This window comes from Phasianus colchicus, chromosome 40 (assembly GCF_987193195.1).
Source record: "Phasianus colchicus chromosome 40, bPhaCol1.hap1.1, whole genome shotgun sequence".
Taxonomy (NCBI): domain Eukaryota; kingdom Metazoa; phylum Chordata; class Aves; order Galliformes; family Phasianidae; genus Phasianus; species Phasianus colchicus.
The window spans coordinates 559,022-573,759 of NC_143475.1; the positions used below are offsets into that span (position 1 = coordinate 559,022).

A 14,738-nucleotide genomic window follows, 5' to 3' on the forward strand; every position below is an offset into this window, starting at 1 on the left:
CAAATTTCAATGCCCCCATATTTCAATGACCCCCCCATATTTATACCCCCCTCCCCCCATATTTATAGTCCTCTCCTCCCCCCCTCCCCGTCCATATTTCAATGACCCCCCCCCATATTTCAATGACCCCCCCATATTTATACTCCTCTCCTCCCCCTACCCCCCCATATTTCAGTGCCCCCCCCATATTTATACCCCCCTCCCCCCCATATTTATACTCCTCACCCCTCCCCCTCCCGTCCATATTTCAATGACCCCCCCTTGTATTTAACCCCCCCCATATTTCAATGACCCCCCCCATATTTCAATGCCCCCATATTTCAATGACCCCCCCCCATATTTCAATGACCCCCCCATATTTATTTCTCCTCTCCACCCCCCATATTTCAATGCCCCCCCCATATTTCAATGCCCCCCCCATATTTCAATGCCCCCCCCATATTTAATTCCCCCCACCCCTCCAGCTCCCCCCCATTTATGCCCCCCCCCATATTTCAATGGCCCCCCCATATTTATACCCCCCTCCCCCCCATATTTCAATGAGATCCACCCCATATTTCAATGACCCCCCCCATTTCCCCGTCCCCCCCCCATATTTCATTGACCCCCCCCATATTTCAATGACCCCCCCCATATTTCAATGACCCCCACCCATATTTCAATGAGATCCACCCCGTATTTCAATGAGCCCCCCCATTTCCCCATCCCCCCCCCATATTTCAATGACCCCCCCTTGTATTTAACCTCCCCCCCCATATTTCAATGACCCCCCCCCCATATTTCAATGACCCCCCCCAAATTTCATTGCCCCCATATTTCAATGACCCCCCCATATTTCAATGCCCCCCCCATATTTCAATGACCCCCCCCATATTTCAATGCCATCCCCCCCATATTTCAATGACCCCCCCCATATTTCAATGCCCCCATATTTCAATGACCCCCCCCATATTTCAATGCCCCCCCCATATTTCAATGACCCCCCCCATATTTCAATGCCGTCCCCCCCATATTTCAATGACCCCCCCCATATTTCGATGACCTCCCCATATTTCAATGCCGTCCCCCCCATATATCAATGACCCCCCCCCATATTTCAATGCTGTCCCCCCCCATATTTCAATGATCCCTCCCCATATTTATACCCCCCTCCCCCCCCAAATTTCAATGCCCCCATATTTCAATGACCCCCCCTTGTATTTAACCTCCCCCCCCATATTTCAATGACCCCCCCCCCATATTTCAATGACCCCCCCTTGTATTTAATCTCCCCCCCATATATCAATGACCCCCCCCCATATTTCAATGCTGTCCCCCCCCATATTTCAATGATCCCTCCCCATATTTATACCCCCCTCCACCCCCAAATTTCAATGCCCCCATATTTCAATGACCCGCCCCCCCATATTTCAATGACCCCCCCCCCCCATATTTCAATGACCCCCCCCCCAAAATTTAACCCCCCCCCCCCCCTTTTTAGGTGCGCTACCCGGACCGCATCACGCTGATCCGCGGGAACCACGAGAGCCGTCAGATCACTCAGGTCTACGGCTTCTACGACGAGTGCCTGCGCAAGTACGGCTCCGTCACCGTCTGGAGGTACTGCACCGAGATCTTCGACTACCTCAGCCTCTCCGCCATCATCGACGGCAAGGTGACCGCGCCTGGCACACGCCTACGACACGCTAAGGCCACGCCATGGGGGTTGGAGGGGAGATGAGGGGTGGGAGGGGGTGTTTTGGGGGAGGAAACGGCATTTTTGGGGGTGTAGAGAGAGAAATGTGGACCTAGGAGATGTAAAGGTGTGTTAGGACATGCTAAGGACATGCTAAGGACATGCTAAGGACATGCTAAGGACACGCTAAGGGCACGCCATAGGGGTTGGAGGGGAGATGAGGGGTGGGAGGGGGTGTTTTGGGGGAGGAAACGGCATTTTTGGGGGTGTAGAGAGAGAAATGTGGACCTAGGAGATGTAAAGGTGTGTTAGGACATGCTAAGGACATGCTAAGGACATGCTAAGGACATGCTAAGGACATGCTAAGGACACGCTAAGGGCACGCCATAGGGGTTGGAGGGGAGATGAGGGGTGGGAGGGGGTGTTTTGGGGGAGGAAACGGCATTTTTGGGGGTGTAGAGAGAGAAATGTGGACCTAGGAGATGTAAAGGTGTGTTAGGACATGCTAAGGACATGCTAAGGACGCGCTAAGGACATGCTAAGGGCATGCCAAGGGCGGTCGGAGGGGTTGGGGTGGGGTGGGAGGGGGTGTTTTGGGGGAGGAAACGGCATTTTTGGGGCTGTAGAGGGGTGAATTTGGACGTAGGATATCTAAGGGTGTGGTTGGACATGCTAAGGGCACGCTAAGGGCACGCTAAGGGCAGTCGGAGGGGTTGCGGTGGGGTGGGAGGGGGTGTTTTGGGGGAGAAAACGGTGTTTTTGGGGGTGTAGAGGAGTGAATTTGGACGTAGGATATCTAAGGGTGTGGTTGGACATGCTAAGGACACGCCAACGACACGCTAAGGCCACGCCATAGGGGTTGGAGGGGAGATGAGGGGTTGGAGGGGGTGTTTTGGGGGAGAAAATGGGACTTTTGGGGATGTAGAGAGAGAAATGTGGACCTAGGAGATCCTAAAGGTGTGGTTGGACATGCTAAGGACATGCTAAGGACATGCTAAGGACACGCCGGTGCGGTCGGAGGGGTTGGGGTGGGGTGGGAGGGGGTGTTTTGGGGGAGAAAATGGCACTTTTGGGGATGTAGAGAGAGAAATGTGGACCTAGGAGATCCTAAAGGTGTGGTTGGACATGCTAAGGACACGCTAAGGGCACGCTAAGGCGGTCGGAGGGGTTGGGGTGGGAGGGGGTGTTTTGGGGGAGAAAATGGCATTTTTGGGGGTGTAGAGGGGGGAATTTGAACCTAGGAGATCCTAAAGGGGGAATATTTGGACCTAGGAGATCCTAATGGTGTGTTAGGACATGCTATGGACATGCTAAGGACATGCTAAGGCGGTCGGAGGGGTTGGGGTGGGGTGGGAGGGGGTGTTTTGGGGAGAAAATGGCATTTTTGGGGGTGTAGAGGAGGGAATTTGGACGTAGGAGATCTAAGGGTGTGTTAGGACATGCTAAGGACATGCTAAGGCCACGCCAAGGGCGGTCGGAGGGGTTGGGGTGGGGTGGGAGGGGGTGTTTTGGGGGAGGAAACGGGACTTTTCGGGATGTAGAGAGAGAAATGTGGACCTAGGAGATGTAAAGGTGTGGTTGGACATGCTAAGGGCACGCTAAGGACACACCATGGGTGTTGGAGGGGAGATGCGGGGTGGGAGGGGGTGTTTTGGGGGAGAAAACGGCATTTTTGGGGGTGTAGAGGGGGGAATTTGCACCTAGGAGATCCTAAAGGGGGAATATTTGGACCTGGGAGATCCTAATGGTGTGTTAGGACATGCTAAGGACATGCTAAGGACACGCCATCAGGGTTGGAGGGGTTGGGGTGGGGTGGGAGGGGGTGTTTTGGGGGAGAAAATGGCATTTTTGGGGTGTAGAGGGGAGATTTCGGCCTAGGAGATTTAAAGGAGTGGTTGGACATGCTAAGGACATGCTAAGGACACGCTAAGGGCACGCCATAGGGGTTGGAGGGGAGATGAGGGGTGGGAGGGGGTGTTTTGGGGGAGAAAATGGCACTTCTGGGGGTGTAGAGAGAGAAATGTGGACCTAGGAGATCCTAAAGGTGTGGTTGGACATGCTAAGGACGCGCTAAGGCCACGCCATAGGGGTTGGAGGGGTTGGGGTGGGGTGGGAGGGGGTGTTTTGGGGGAGAAAACGGTATTTTTGGGGGTGTAGAGGGGGAGATTTCGGCCTATGAGATGTAAAGGTGTGGTTGGACATGCTAAGGACATGCTAAGGACATGCTAAGGACACAGTAAGGACACACTAAGGACACGCCAGGGCGGTCAGAGGGGTTGGGGTGGGGTGGGAGGGGGTGTTTTGGGGGAGAAAACGGGACTTTTGGGGATGTAGTGAGAGAAATGTGGACCTAGGAGATCCTAAAGGTGTGGTTGGACATGCTAAGGACACAGTAAGGACACGCTAAGGACATGCTAAGGGCACACCATGGGTGTTGGAGGGGAGATGCGGGGTGGGAGGGGGTGTTTTGGGGCACAAAACAGCACTTTTGGGGTCTGTAATGGGTTGAATTGAGTCTGGATGTGGTGAGACTGTGTTAGGACATGCCAAGGACATGCTAAGGACACGCTAAGGTCATGCTAAGGGCACGCTAAGGCGGTCGGAGGGGTTGGGGTGGCGTGGGAGGGGGTGTTTTGGGGGAGAAAACTGCATTTTTGGGGGTGTAGAGCGGTGAATTGTGGGTGTAGAGGCGTGAATTGAGTCTGGATGTTGGTGAGACTGTGTTAGGACATGCCAAGGACATGCTAAGGACATGCAAAGGACACGCCGGGGCGGTCGGAGGGGAGATGTGGGGTGGGAGGGGGTGTTTTGGGGGAGAAAATGGCATTTTTGGGGGTGTAGAGGGGGGAATTGAGTCTGGATGTGGTGAGACTGTGTTAGGACATGCCAAGGACATGCTAAGGACACGCTACGGGCACGCCAAGGCGGTCGGAGGGGTTGGGGTGGGGTGGGACGGGGTGTTTTGGGGGAGAAAATGGCATTTTTGGGGGTGTAGAGAGAGAAATGTGGACCTAGGAGATCCTAAAGGTGTGGTTGGACATGCTAAGGACATGTTCAGGACACGCCAGGGCCGTTGGAGGGGACATGCGGGGTGGGAGGGGGTGTTTTGGGGGAGAAAATGGCACTTTTGGGGTCTGTAGTGGAGAGAATTTGGTCTTTAGAGGTCCTAAAAGTATGTTAGGACATGCTAAGGACATGTTAAGGACATGCTAGGTACATGCTAAGGGCACGCCATGGGGGTTGGAGGGGAGATGTGGGGTGGGAGGGGGTGTTTTGGGGGAGAAAATGGCATTTTTGGCGGTGTAGAGGGGGGAATTTGCACCTAGGAGATCCTAAAGGGGGAATATTTGGACCTGGGAGATCCTAATGGTGTGTTAGGACATGCTAAGGACATGCTAAGGACACGCCATCAGGGTTGGAGGGGTTGGGGTGGGGTGGGAGGGGGTGTTTTGGGGGAGAAAATGGCATTTTTGGGGTGTAGAGGGGAGATTTCGGCCTAGGAGATTTAAAGGAGTGGTTGGACATGCTAAGGACATGCTAAGGACACGCTAAGGGCACGCCATAGGGGTTGGAGGGGAGATGAGGGGTGGGAGGGGGTGTTTTGGGGGAGAAAATGGCACTTCTGGGGGTGTAGAGAGAGAAATGTGGACCTAGGAGATCCTAAAGGTGTGGTTGGACATGCTAAGGACGCGCTAAGGCCACGCCATAGGGGTTGGAGGGGTTGGGGTGGGGTGGGAGGGGGTGTTTTGGGGGAGAAAACGGTATTTTTGGGGGTGTAGAGGGGGAGATTTCGGCCTATGAGATGTAAAGGTGTGGTTGGACATGCTAAGGACATGCTAAGGACATGCTAAGGACACAGTAAGGACACACTAAGGACACGCCAGGGCGGTCAGAGGGGTTGGGGTGGGGTGGGAGGGGGTGTTTTGGGGGAGAAAACGGGACTTTTGGGGATGTAGTGAGAGAAATGTGGACCTAGGAGATCCTAAAGGTGTGGTTGGACATGCTAAGGACACAGTAAGGACACGCTAAGGACATGCTAAGGGCACACCATGGGTGTTGGAGGGGAGATGCGGGGTGGGAGGGGGTGTTTTGGGGCACAAAACAGCACTTTTGGGGTCTGTAATGGGTTGAATTGAGTCTGGATGTGGTGAGACTGTGTTAGGACATGCCAAGGACATGCTAAGGACACGCTAAGGTCATGCTAAGGGCACGCTAAGGCGGTCGGAGGGGTTGGGGTGGCGTGGGAGGGGGTGTTTTGGGGGAGAAAACTGCATTTTTGGGGGTGTAGAGCGGTGAATTGTGGGTGTAGAGGCGTGAATTGAGTCTGGATGTTGGTGAGACTGTGTTAGGACATGCCAAGGACATGCTAAGGACATGCAAAGGACACGCCGGGGCGGTCGGAGGGGAGATGTGGGGTGGGAGGGGGTGTTTTGGGGGAGAAAATGGCATTTTTGGGGGTGTAGAGGGGGGAATTGAGTCTGGATGTGGTGAGACTGTGTTAGGACATGCCAAGGACATGCTAAGGACACGCTACGGGCACGCCAAGGCGGTCGGAGGGGTTGGGGTGGGGTGGGACGGGGTGTTTTGGGGGAGAAAATGGCATTTTTGGGGGTGTAGAGAGAGAAATGTGGACCTAGGAGATCCTAAAGGTGTGGTTGGACATGCTAAGGACAAGTTCAGGACACGCCAGGGCCGTCGGAGGGGACATGCGGGGTGGGAGGGGGTGTTTTGGGGGAGAAAATGGCACTTTTGGGGTCTGTAGTGGAGAGAATTTGGTCTTTAGAGGTCCTAAAAGTATGTTAGGACATGCTAAGGACATGTTAAGGACATGCTAGGTACATGCTAAGGGCACGCCATGGGGGTTGGAGGGGAGATGTGGGGTGGGAGGGGGTGTTTTGGGGGAGAAAATGGCATTTTTGGCGGTGTAGAGGGGGGAATTTGGACGTAGGAGATCTAAGGGTGTGGTTGGACATGCTAGTGACATGCTAAGGACACGCCATCGGGGTTGGAGGGGAGATGCGGGGTTGGAGGGGGTGTTTTGGGGGAGAAAACGGCACTTTTGGGGTCTGTAGTGGGGAGAATTTGGTGTTTAGAGGTCCTAAAAGTGTGTTAGGACATGCTAAGGACATGCTAAGGACATGCTAAGGACACGCCATCGGGGTTGGAGGGCTTGGGGGGGGGTGGGAGGGGGTGTTTTGGGGGAGAAAATGGCACTTCTGGGGGTGTAGACGGGGGAATTTGCACCTAGGAGATCCTAAAGGGGGAATATTTGCACCTAGGAGATCCTAATGGTGTGTTAGGACATGCTAAGGACATGCTAAGGACACGCTAAGCGCACGCTAAGGCGGTTGGAGGGGAGATGCGGGGTGGGAGGGGGTGTTTTGGGGGAGAAAATGGCATTTTTGGGACTGTAGAGGGGGAGATTTCGGCCTAGGAGATGTAAAGGTGTGGTTGGACATGCTAAGGACATGCTAAGGACATGCTAGGTACATGCTAAGGGCACACCATGGGTGTTGGAGGGGAGATGCGGGGTTGGAGGGGGTGTTTTGGGGGAGAAAACGGCACTTTTGGGGTCTGTAGTGGAGAGAATTTGGTCTTTAGAGGTCCTGGGGCTGTAGAGGGGGAAATTTGGTCCTAGGAGACCTAAGGACATGCTAAGGACATGCTAAGGACATGCTAAGGACATGCTAAGGACATGCTAAGGACACGCCGGGGCGGTTGGAGGGGTTAGGGTGGGGTGGGAGGGGGTGTTTTGGGGGAGAAAACGGCATTTTTGGGGGTGTAGAGAGAGAAATGTGGACCTAGGAGATGTAAAGGTGTGTTAGGACATGCTAAGGACACGGTAAGGACACGCTAAGGACATGCCACGGCGGTCAGAGGGCTTGGGGTTGGGTGGGAGGGGGTGTTTTGGGGGAGAAAACGGGACTTTTGGGGGTGTAGAGGGGTGAATTGAGTCTGGATGCGGTGAGACTGTGTTAGGACATGCTAAGGACATGCTAAGGACATGCTAAGGGCACGCCGTGGGGGTTGGAGGGGAGATGCGGGGTGGGAGGGGGTGTTTTGGGGGAGAAAATGGCACTTTTGGGGTCTGTAGTGGAGAGAATGTGGTCTTTAGAGGTCCTGAAAGTGTGTTAGGACATGCTAAGGACATGCTGAGGACATGCTAAGGACATGCTAAGGACACGCCGGGGCGATCGGAGGGGTTGGGGTGGGGTGGGAGGGGGTGTTTTGGGGGAGAAAATGGCACTTCTGGGGGTGTAGAGGGGGGAATTTGAACCTAGGAGATCCTAAAGGGGGAATATTTGGACCTAGGAGATCCTAATGGTGTGTTAGGACATGCTAAGGACATGCTAAGGACACGCTAAGGCGGTCGGAGGGGTTGGGGTGGGGTGGGAGGGGGTGTTTTGGGGGAGAAAATGGCACTTTTGGGGTCTGTAGTGGAGAGAATTTGGTCTTTAGAGGTCCTAAAAGTGTGTTAGGACATGCTAAGGACATGTTAAGGACATGCTAAGGACATGCAAAGGAGACGCCGTGGGGGTTGGAGGGGAGATGCGGGGTGGGAGGGGGTGTTTTGGGGGAGAAAATGGCACTTTTGGGGTCTGCAATGGGTTGAATTGAGTCTGGATGTGGTGAGACTGTGTTAGGACATGCCAAGGACATGCTAAGGACAGACCAAGGACAAGTTAAGGGCACGCTAAGGACACGCCATGGGGGTCGGAGGGGAGATGCGGGGTGGGAGGGGGTGTTTTGGGGGAGAAAACGGGACTTTTGGGGATGTAGAGAGAGAAATGTGGACCTAGGAGATGTAAAGGTGTGTTAGGACATGCTAAGGACACGGTAAGGACATGCTAAGGGCATGCCAAGGCGGTTAGAGGGGTTGGGGTGGGGTGGGAGGGGGTGTTTTGGGGCACAAAACGGCATTTTTGGGGGTGTAGAGGGGGAGATTTCGGCCTAGGAGATGTAAAGGTGTGGTTGGACATGCTAGTGATGTGCTAAGGACATGCTAAGGACACGCTAAGGGCACGCCAAGGCGGTTGGAGGGGTTGGGTGGGGTGGCAGGGGGTGTTTTGGGGGAGAAAACGGCATTTTTGGGGGTGTAGTGCGGTGAATTGGCGGTGTACAGGGGTGAATTGAGTCTGGATGCGGTGAGACTGCGTTAGGACATGCCAAGGACATGCTAAGGACACACTAAGGACATGCTAAGGGCACGCCATGGGGGTTGGAGGGGAGATGCGGGGTGGGAGGGGGTGTTTTGGGGGAGAAAACGGGATTTTTGGGGGTGTAGAGGGGGAGATTTCGGCCTAGGAGATGTAAAGGTGTGTTAGGACATGCTAAGGACATGCTAAGGACATGCTATGGCAGTTGGGGGGTTTGGGTGGGGTCTTTTGGGGGTCAAATTGGTGAATTTGGGTCACTTTGGGGATCAAAATTGCACTCTTGGGTGTCTTTGGGGTCGTGGATGGTGAGCGTTTGGTCTTAGTGTGTGTGAGGACACGCTAAGGACACGCTAAGGACACGCCAAGGACACGCCATGGGGGTTGGAAGGATGGTGTGGGGTTTTTCGTGGGTCTCATTGGCACTTTGGGGTCCTTAGCGGGGCGAGTTTAGTCTTAGGACACATTAAGAATGCCTCAGATCATGCTAAGGATGCACTGGGAACATGCTAAGGACACGCTAGGAACACGCTAAGAACACACTGAGGAGGTTTGGAGGGTTGGGGTGGGTGGTTTTGGGGTCAAATTGGTGACTTTGGGTCTCTTTGGGGTCAGTGGTGGTCAAAATGTGGTCTTAGGAAACAGGGAGGTGTCTTAGGTCACGCTATGAACACGCTAAGAACACGCTGAGGACACGCTAAGGTCACACTAAGGGGGTTCGGAGGGGTCGGGGTGGGACATTTTGGGGTCAGCTGGGCAGTTTGGGTCTCTTTGGGGTCAGAGGTGGTGAGAACGTTGTCTTGGGACAAAGTTCTTAGGTCATGCTAAGGACATGCTAAGGACACGCTAAGGACATGCTAAGGTTGTGCTAAAACTGTGGGAATGGTGGGGTTGGGCATTTTTGGGGTCCTATGGGGCACTTTTGGGTCTCTTTGGGGTCAGTGGTGGTGAGAACTGGGCCATAGAATAGAATGAGAATATCTTTGATCATGCTAAGAACACGCTAAGAACACGCTAAGGTCACGAGAAAGACGTGGGGAGCCCTCGAAGTGGTGGGATTGGGTCTTTTGGGGTCCTATGGGGCACTTTTGGGTCTCTTTGGGGGTCAGTGGTGGTGAGAATGCGTCCCTAGGCAGAATGAGAATACTTAAGGTCAGGCTAAGAACACGCTAAGAACACGCTAAGGTCACGTGAAAGACGTGGGGAGCCCTTGAAGTGCTGGGATTGGGTCTTTTGGGGCCCTATGGGGCACTTTTGAGTCTCTTTGGGGTCAGTTCTGGTGAGAATGCGGCCCTAGGACAGAATGAGAATATTTTAGGTCATGCTAAGAACACGCTAAGATCATGCTAAGGTCACATGAAGGGCATGGCAAGAAATTGGAACAGTGGGCTCAGGCATTTTTGGGTCTCTTTGGGGTCAGTGGTGGTGAGAACGCAGCCCTAGAACAGAATGAGCGTATTTTAGGTCATGCTAAGAACACGCTAAGAACACGCTAAGGTCACGTGACAGCCGTGGCAAGCCACGGAAACAATGGTGTCAGGCCTTTTTGGGGTCCAGTGGGGCACTTTTGGGTCTCTATGGCGTCAGTGGTGGGGAGAATGGGGCCCTAGAACAGAATGAGGGTATTTTAAGTCATGCTAAGAACACGCTAAGAACACGCTAATGTCACGTGACAGCCGAGCCATGGGAACAGTGGGGTCGGGCCTTTTTGGGGTCCAGTGGGGCACTTTTGGGTCTCTTTGGGGTCAGTTCTGGTGAGAATGCGGCCCTAGGACAGAATGAGAATATTTTAGGTCATACTAAGAACACGCTAAGATCATGCTAAGGTCATATGAAGGGCATGGCAAGAAATGGGAACAGTGGGGTCAGGCATTTTTGGTTCTCTTTGGGGTCAGTGGTGGTGAGAATGAAGCCCTAGAACGGAATGAGAATATTTTAGGTCACGATAAGAACACACTAAGAACACGCTAAGGTCACGTGAAAGCCGTGGCAAGCCACGGAAACAGTGGGGTCGGGCCTTTTTGGGGTCTTATGGGGCACTTTTGGGTCTCTTTGGGGTCAGTGGTGGGGAGAACGCGGCCCTAGAACAGAATGAGAATATCTTTGGTCATGCTAAGAACACGCTAAGAACACGCTAAGGTCACGTGAAAGCCATGGCAAGCTGTGGCAACAGTGGGGTCGGGTCTTTTTGGGGTCCAGTGGGGCACTTTTGGGTCTCTTTGGGTTCAGTGCTGGTGAGAACGCAGCCCTAGAATGGAATGAGTGTATTTTAGGTCATGCTAAGAACACGCTAAGAACACGCTAAGGTCACGTGAAAGACGTGGGGAGCCCTCGAAGTGGTGGGATTGGGTCTTTTGGGGTCCTCTGGGGCACTTTTGGGTCTCTTTGGGGTCAGTGGTGGTGAGAATGCGGCCCTAGGACAGAATGAGGATATTTTAGGTCACGCTAAGAACATGCTAAGGTCACGTGAAAGCCGTGGCGAGCCACAGGAACAATGGGGTCAGGCCTTTTGGGGGTCCTCTGGGGCACTTTGTGGTCTCTTTGGGGTCAGTGGTGGGGAGAATGGGGCCCTAGAACAGAATGAGGGTATTTTAAGTCATGCTAAGAACACGCTAAGAACACGCTAATGTCACGTGACAGCCAAGCCATGGGAACAGTGGGGTCGGGCCTTTTTGGGGTCCTATGGGGCACTTTTGGGTCTCTTTGGGGTCAGTGGTGGTGAGAACGCAGCCCTAGAACGGAATGAGCGTATTTTAGGTCATGCTAAGAACACGCTAAGAACACACTAATGTCACGTGACAGCCGAGCCATGGGAACAGTGGGGTCGGGTCTTTTTGGGGTCCTATGGGGCACTTTTGGGTCTCTTTGGGGTCAGTGGTGGGGAGAATGCGTCCCTAGGCAGAATGAGAATATTTAAGGTCACGCTAAGAACACGCTAAGAACACGCTAAGGTCACGTGACAGCCGTGGCAAGCCACGGAAACAATGGTGTCAGGCCTTTTTGGGGGTCCAGCGGGGCCCCCAAACGGTCCGGAAGTTCAGGAAGGCTGTGACACGCCGAGCGCACGCTAAGCACACGCTAAGCACACGCGTGTCCCCGCAGATCTTCTGCGTGCACGGCGGCCTCTCGCCCTCCATCCAGACCCTGGATCAGATCCGCACCATCGACCGCAAGCAGGAGGTGCCCCACGACGGCCCCATGTGTGACCTGCTCTGGTCCGACCCCGAAGGTGAGCGGCACACGCGTGTGCACATACGTGTGCGGGGAGCTGAAACGCGCCTGCGGGCGCTGTGGGGTTTTGATGGGGTTTCTGTGGGGTGTCTGGGGTTTCTGTGGGGTTTCTGTGGGTTTCTGTGGGGTTTCTGTGGGGTTTCTGTGGGGTTTCTGTGGGGTTTCTATGGGTCTTTATGGGATTCCTGTGGGGTTTCTATGGGGTTTTATGGGGTTTCTGTGGGTCTTTATGGGGTTTCTGTGGGGTTTCTGTGGGGTCTTTATGGGGTCTCTGTGGGTCTGTATGGGGTTTCTATGGGTCTTTATGGGGTTTCTATGGGGTTTCCATGGGGTGTCTGGGGTTTCTATGGGTCTCTGTGGGGTTTCTATGGGGTTTCTATGGGTCTTTATGGGATTCCTGTGGGGTTTCTATGGGTCTTTATGGGGTTTCTGTGGGGTGTCTGGGGTTTCTATGGGTCTTTATGGGGTTTCTGTGGGGTTTTTATGGGGTTTCTATGGGGTCTTTATGGGGTTTCTATGGGGTTTCTATGGGTCTTTATGGGATTCCTGTGTGTCTTTATGGGGTCTCTGTGGGGTCTTTATGGGGTCTCCGTGGCTCTCTATGGGTCTTTATGGGGTTTCTATGGGTCTTTATGGGGTTCCTGTGGGTCTTTATGGGGTTTCTGTGGGGTCTCTATGGGGTCTCCGTGGGGTCTCTATGGGGTCTCTGTGGGGTCTCTATGGGGTTTCTATGGGTCTCTATGGGGTCTCCGTGGGTCTCTATGGGTCTTTATGGGGTTTCTGTGGGTCTTTATGGGGTCTCTGTGGGGTTTCTGTGGGGTCTCTGTGGGGTTTTGATGGCGTTTCTGTGGGGTATCTGGGGTTTCTATGGGTCTCTATGGGGTTTCTGTGGGTCTCTATGGGGTTTCTGTGGGGTCTCTGTGGGGTTTCTATGGGTCTTTATGGGGTTTCTTTGGGGTTTCTATGGGTCTCTGTGGAGTCTCTATGGGCCTTTATGGGGTTTCTATGGGGACTTTATGGGGTCTCTGTGGGGTTTCTGTGGGGTTTCTGTGGGGTTTCTATGGGTCTTTATGGGGTTTCTGTGGGGTTTCTGTGGGGTGTCTGGGGTTTCTATGGGGTCTTTATGGGGTTTCTGTGGGGTTTCTATGGGGTCTGTATGGGGTCTCTGTGGGGTCTCTTTGGGGTTTCTATGGGGTTTCTATGGGGTCTTTATGGGGTTTCTGTGGAGTTTCTGTGGGGTGTCTGGGGTTTCTATGGGGTCTTTATGGGGTTTCTATGGGGTCTTTATGGGGTTTCTATGGGGTTTCTATGGGTCTTTATGGGATTCCTGTGGGTCTTTATGGGGTCTCTGTGGGGTTTCTATGGGGTTTCTATGGGGTTTTTTATGGGGTTTCTGTGGGGTTTCTATGGGGTTTCTGTGGGTCTCTATGGGGTTTCTGTGGGGTTTCTGTGGGGTTTCTATGGGTCTTTATGGGGTCTCTGTGGGGTCTCTATGGGGTTTCTGTGGGTCTCTATTGGTCTTTATGGGGTTCCTGTGGGTCTTTATGGGGTCTCTGTGGGGTCTCTGTGGGGTCTCTGTGGGGTCTCTGTGGGGTTTTTATGGGGTTTCTATGGGGTGTCTGGGGTTTCTATGGGGTCTTTATGGGGTTTCTGTGGGGTGTCTGGGATTTCTATGAGTCTTTATGGGGTTTCTGTGGGGTTTCTATGGGGTCTTTATGGGGTTTCTGTGGGGTTTCTGTGGGTTTCTGTGGGGTCCCTGTGGGGTTTCTGTGGGGTCTCTGTGGGGTTTTTATGGGGTTTCTATGGGGTGTCTGGGGTTTCTATGGGGTCTTTATGGGGTTTCTATGGGGTGTCTGGGGTTTCTATGGGGTCTTTATGGGGTTTCTATGGGGTCTCTATGGGGTCTCTGTGGGGTCTCTGTGGGGTTTCTGTGGGTCTCTATGGGGTCTCCGTGGGTCTCTATGGGTCTTTATGGGGTTCCTGTGGGTCTTTATGGGGTTCCTGTGGGTCTTTATGGGGTTTCTGTGGGGTCTTTATGGGGTTTCTGTGGGTCTTTATGGGGTCTCTGTGGGGTCTCTATGGGGTCTCTATGGGGTCTTTATGGGGTCTCTGTGGGGTCTCTGTGGGGTCTCTGTGGGGTTTCTGTGGGGTGTCTGGGGTTTCTATGGGGTCTTTATGGGGTCTCTGTGGGTCTTTATGGGGTTTCTGTGGGGTTTCTCTGGGTCTCTATGGGGTCTTTATGGGGTTTCTGTGGGTCTTTATGGGGTTTCTGTGGGATTTCTATGGGGTCTCTGTGGGGCTTCTGTGGGGTTTCTGTGGGGTCTCTGTGGGGTTTTTATGGGGTTTCTATGGGGTGTCCGGGGTTTCTATGGGGTCTTTATGGGGTTTCTGTGGGGTGTCTGGGGTTTCTATGGGGTCTTTATGGGGTTTCTATGGGTCTTTATGGGGTCTCTGTGGGGTTTCTATGGGGTTTCTGTGGGGTTTCTATGGGGTTTCTATGGGTCTCTGTGGAGTCTCTATGGGGTCTCTGTGGGGTCTGTATGGGGTTTCTATGGGGTCTTTATGGGGTTTCTGTGGGATTTCTATGGGGTCTCTGTGGGGCTTCTGTGGGGTTTCTGTGGGTCTCTATGGGGTCTCTATGGGGTTTCTGTGGGGTCTCTATGGGTCTTTATGTGGTT

The 14,738-nt window shown here is 53.5% G+C and overlaps 1 protein-coding gene across 3 annotated transcripts in view; it reads left to right on the plus strand.

Annotated features, from left to right (window-relative positions):
* Positions 1-14,738, plus strand: part of PPP4C (protein phosphatase 4 catalytic subunit) — a 52,459-nt gene that overhangs the window by 16,762 nt on the left and 20,959 nt on the right. For all 3 annotated transcript variants that reach the window (XM_090130430.1, XM_090130432.1, XM_090130431.1), the window contains exons 6-7: positions 1,481-1,654; positions 11,932-12,058. In XM_090130430.1, coding sequence (XP_089986556.1) covers positions 1,481-1,654; positions 11,932-12,058 — 301 coding nt within the window. The remainder of the gene's footprint in view (positions 1-1,480; positions 1,655-11,931; positions 12,059-14,738) is intronic.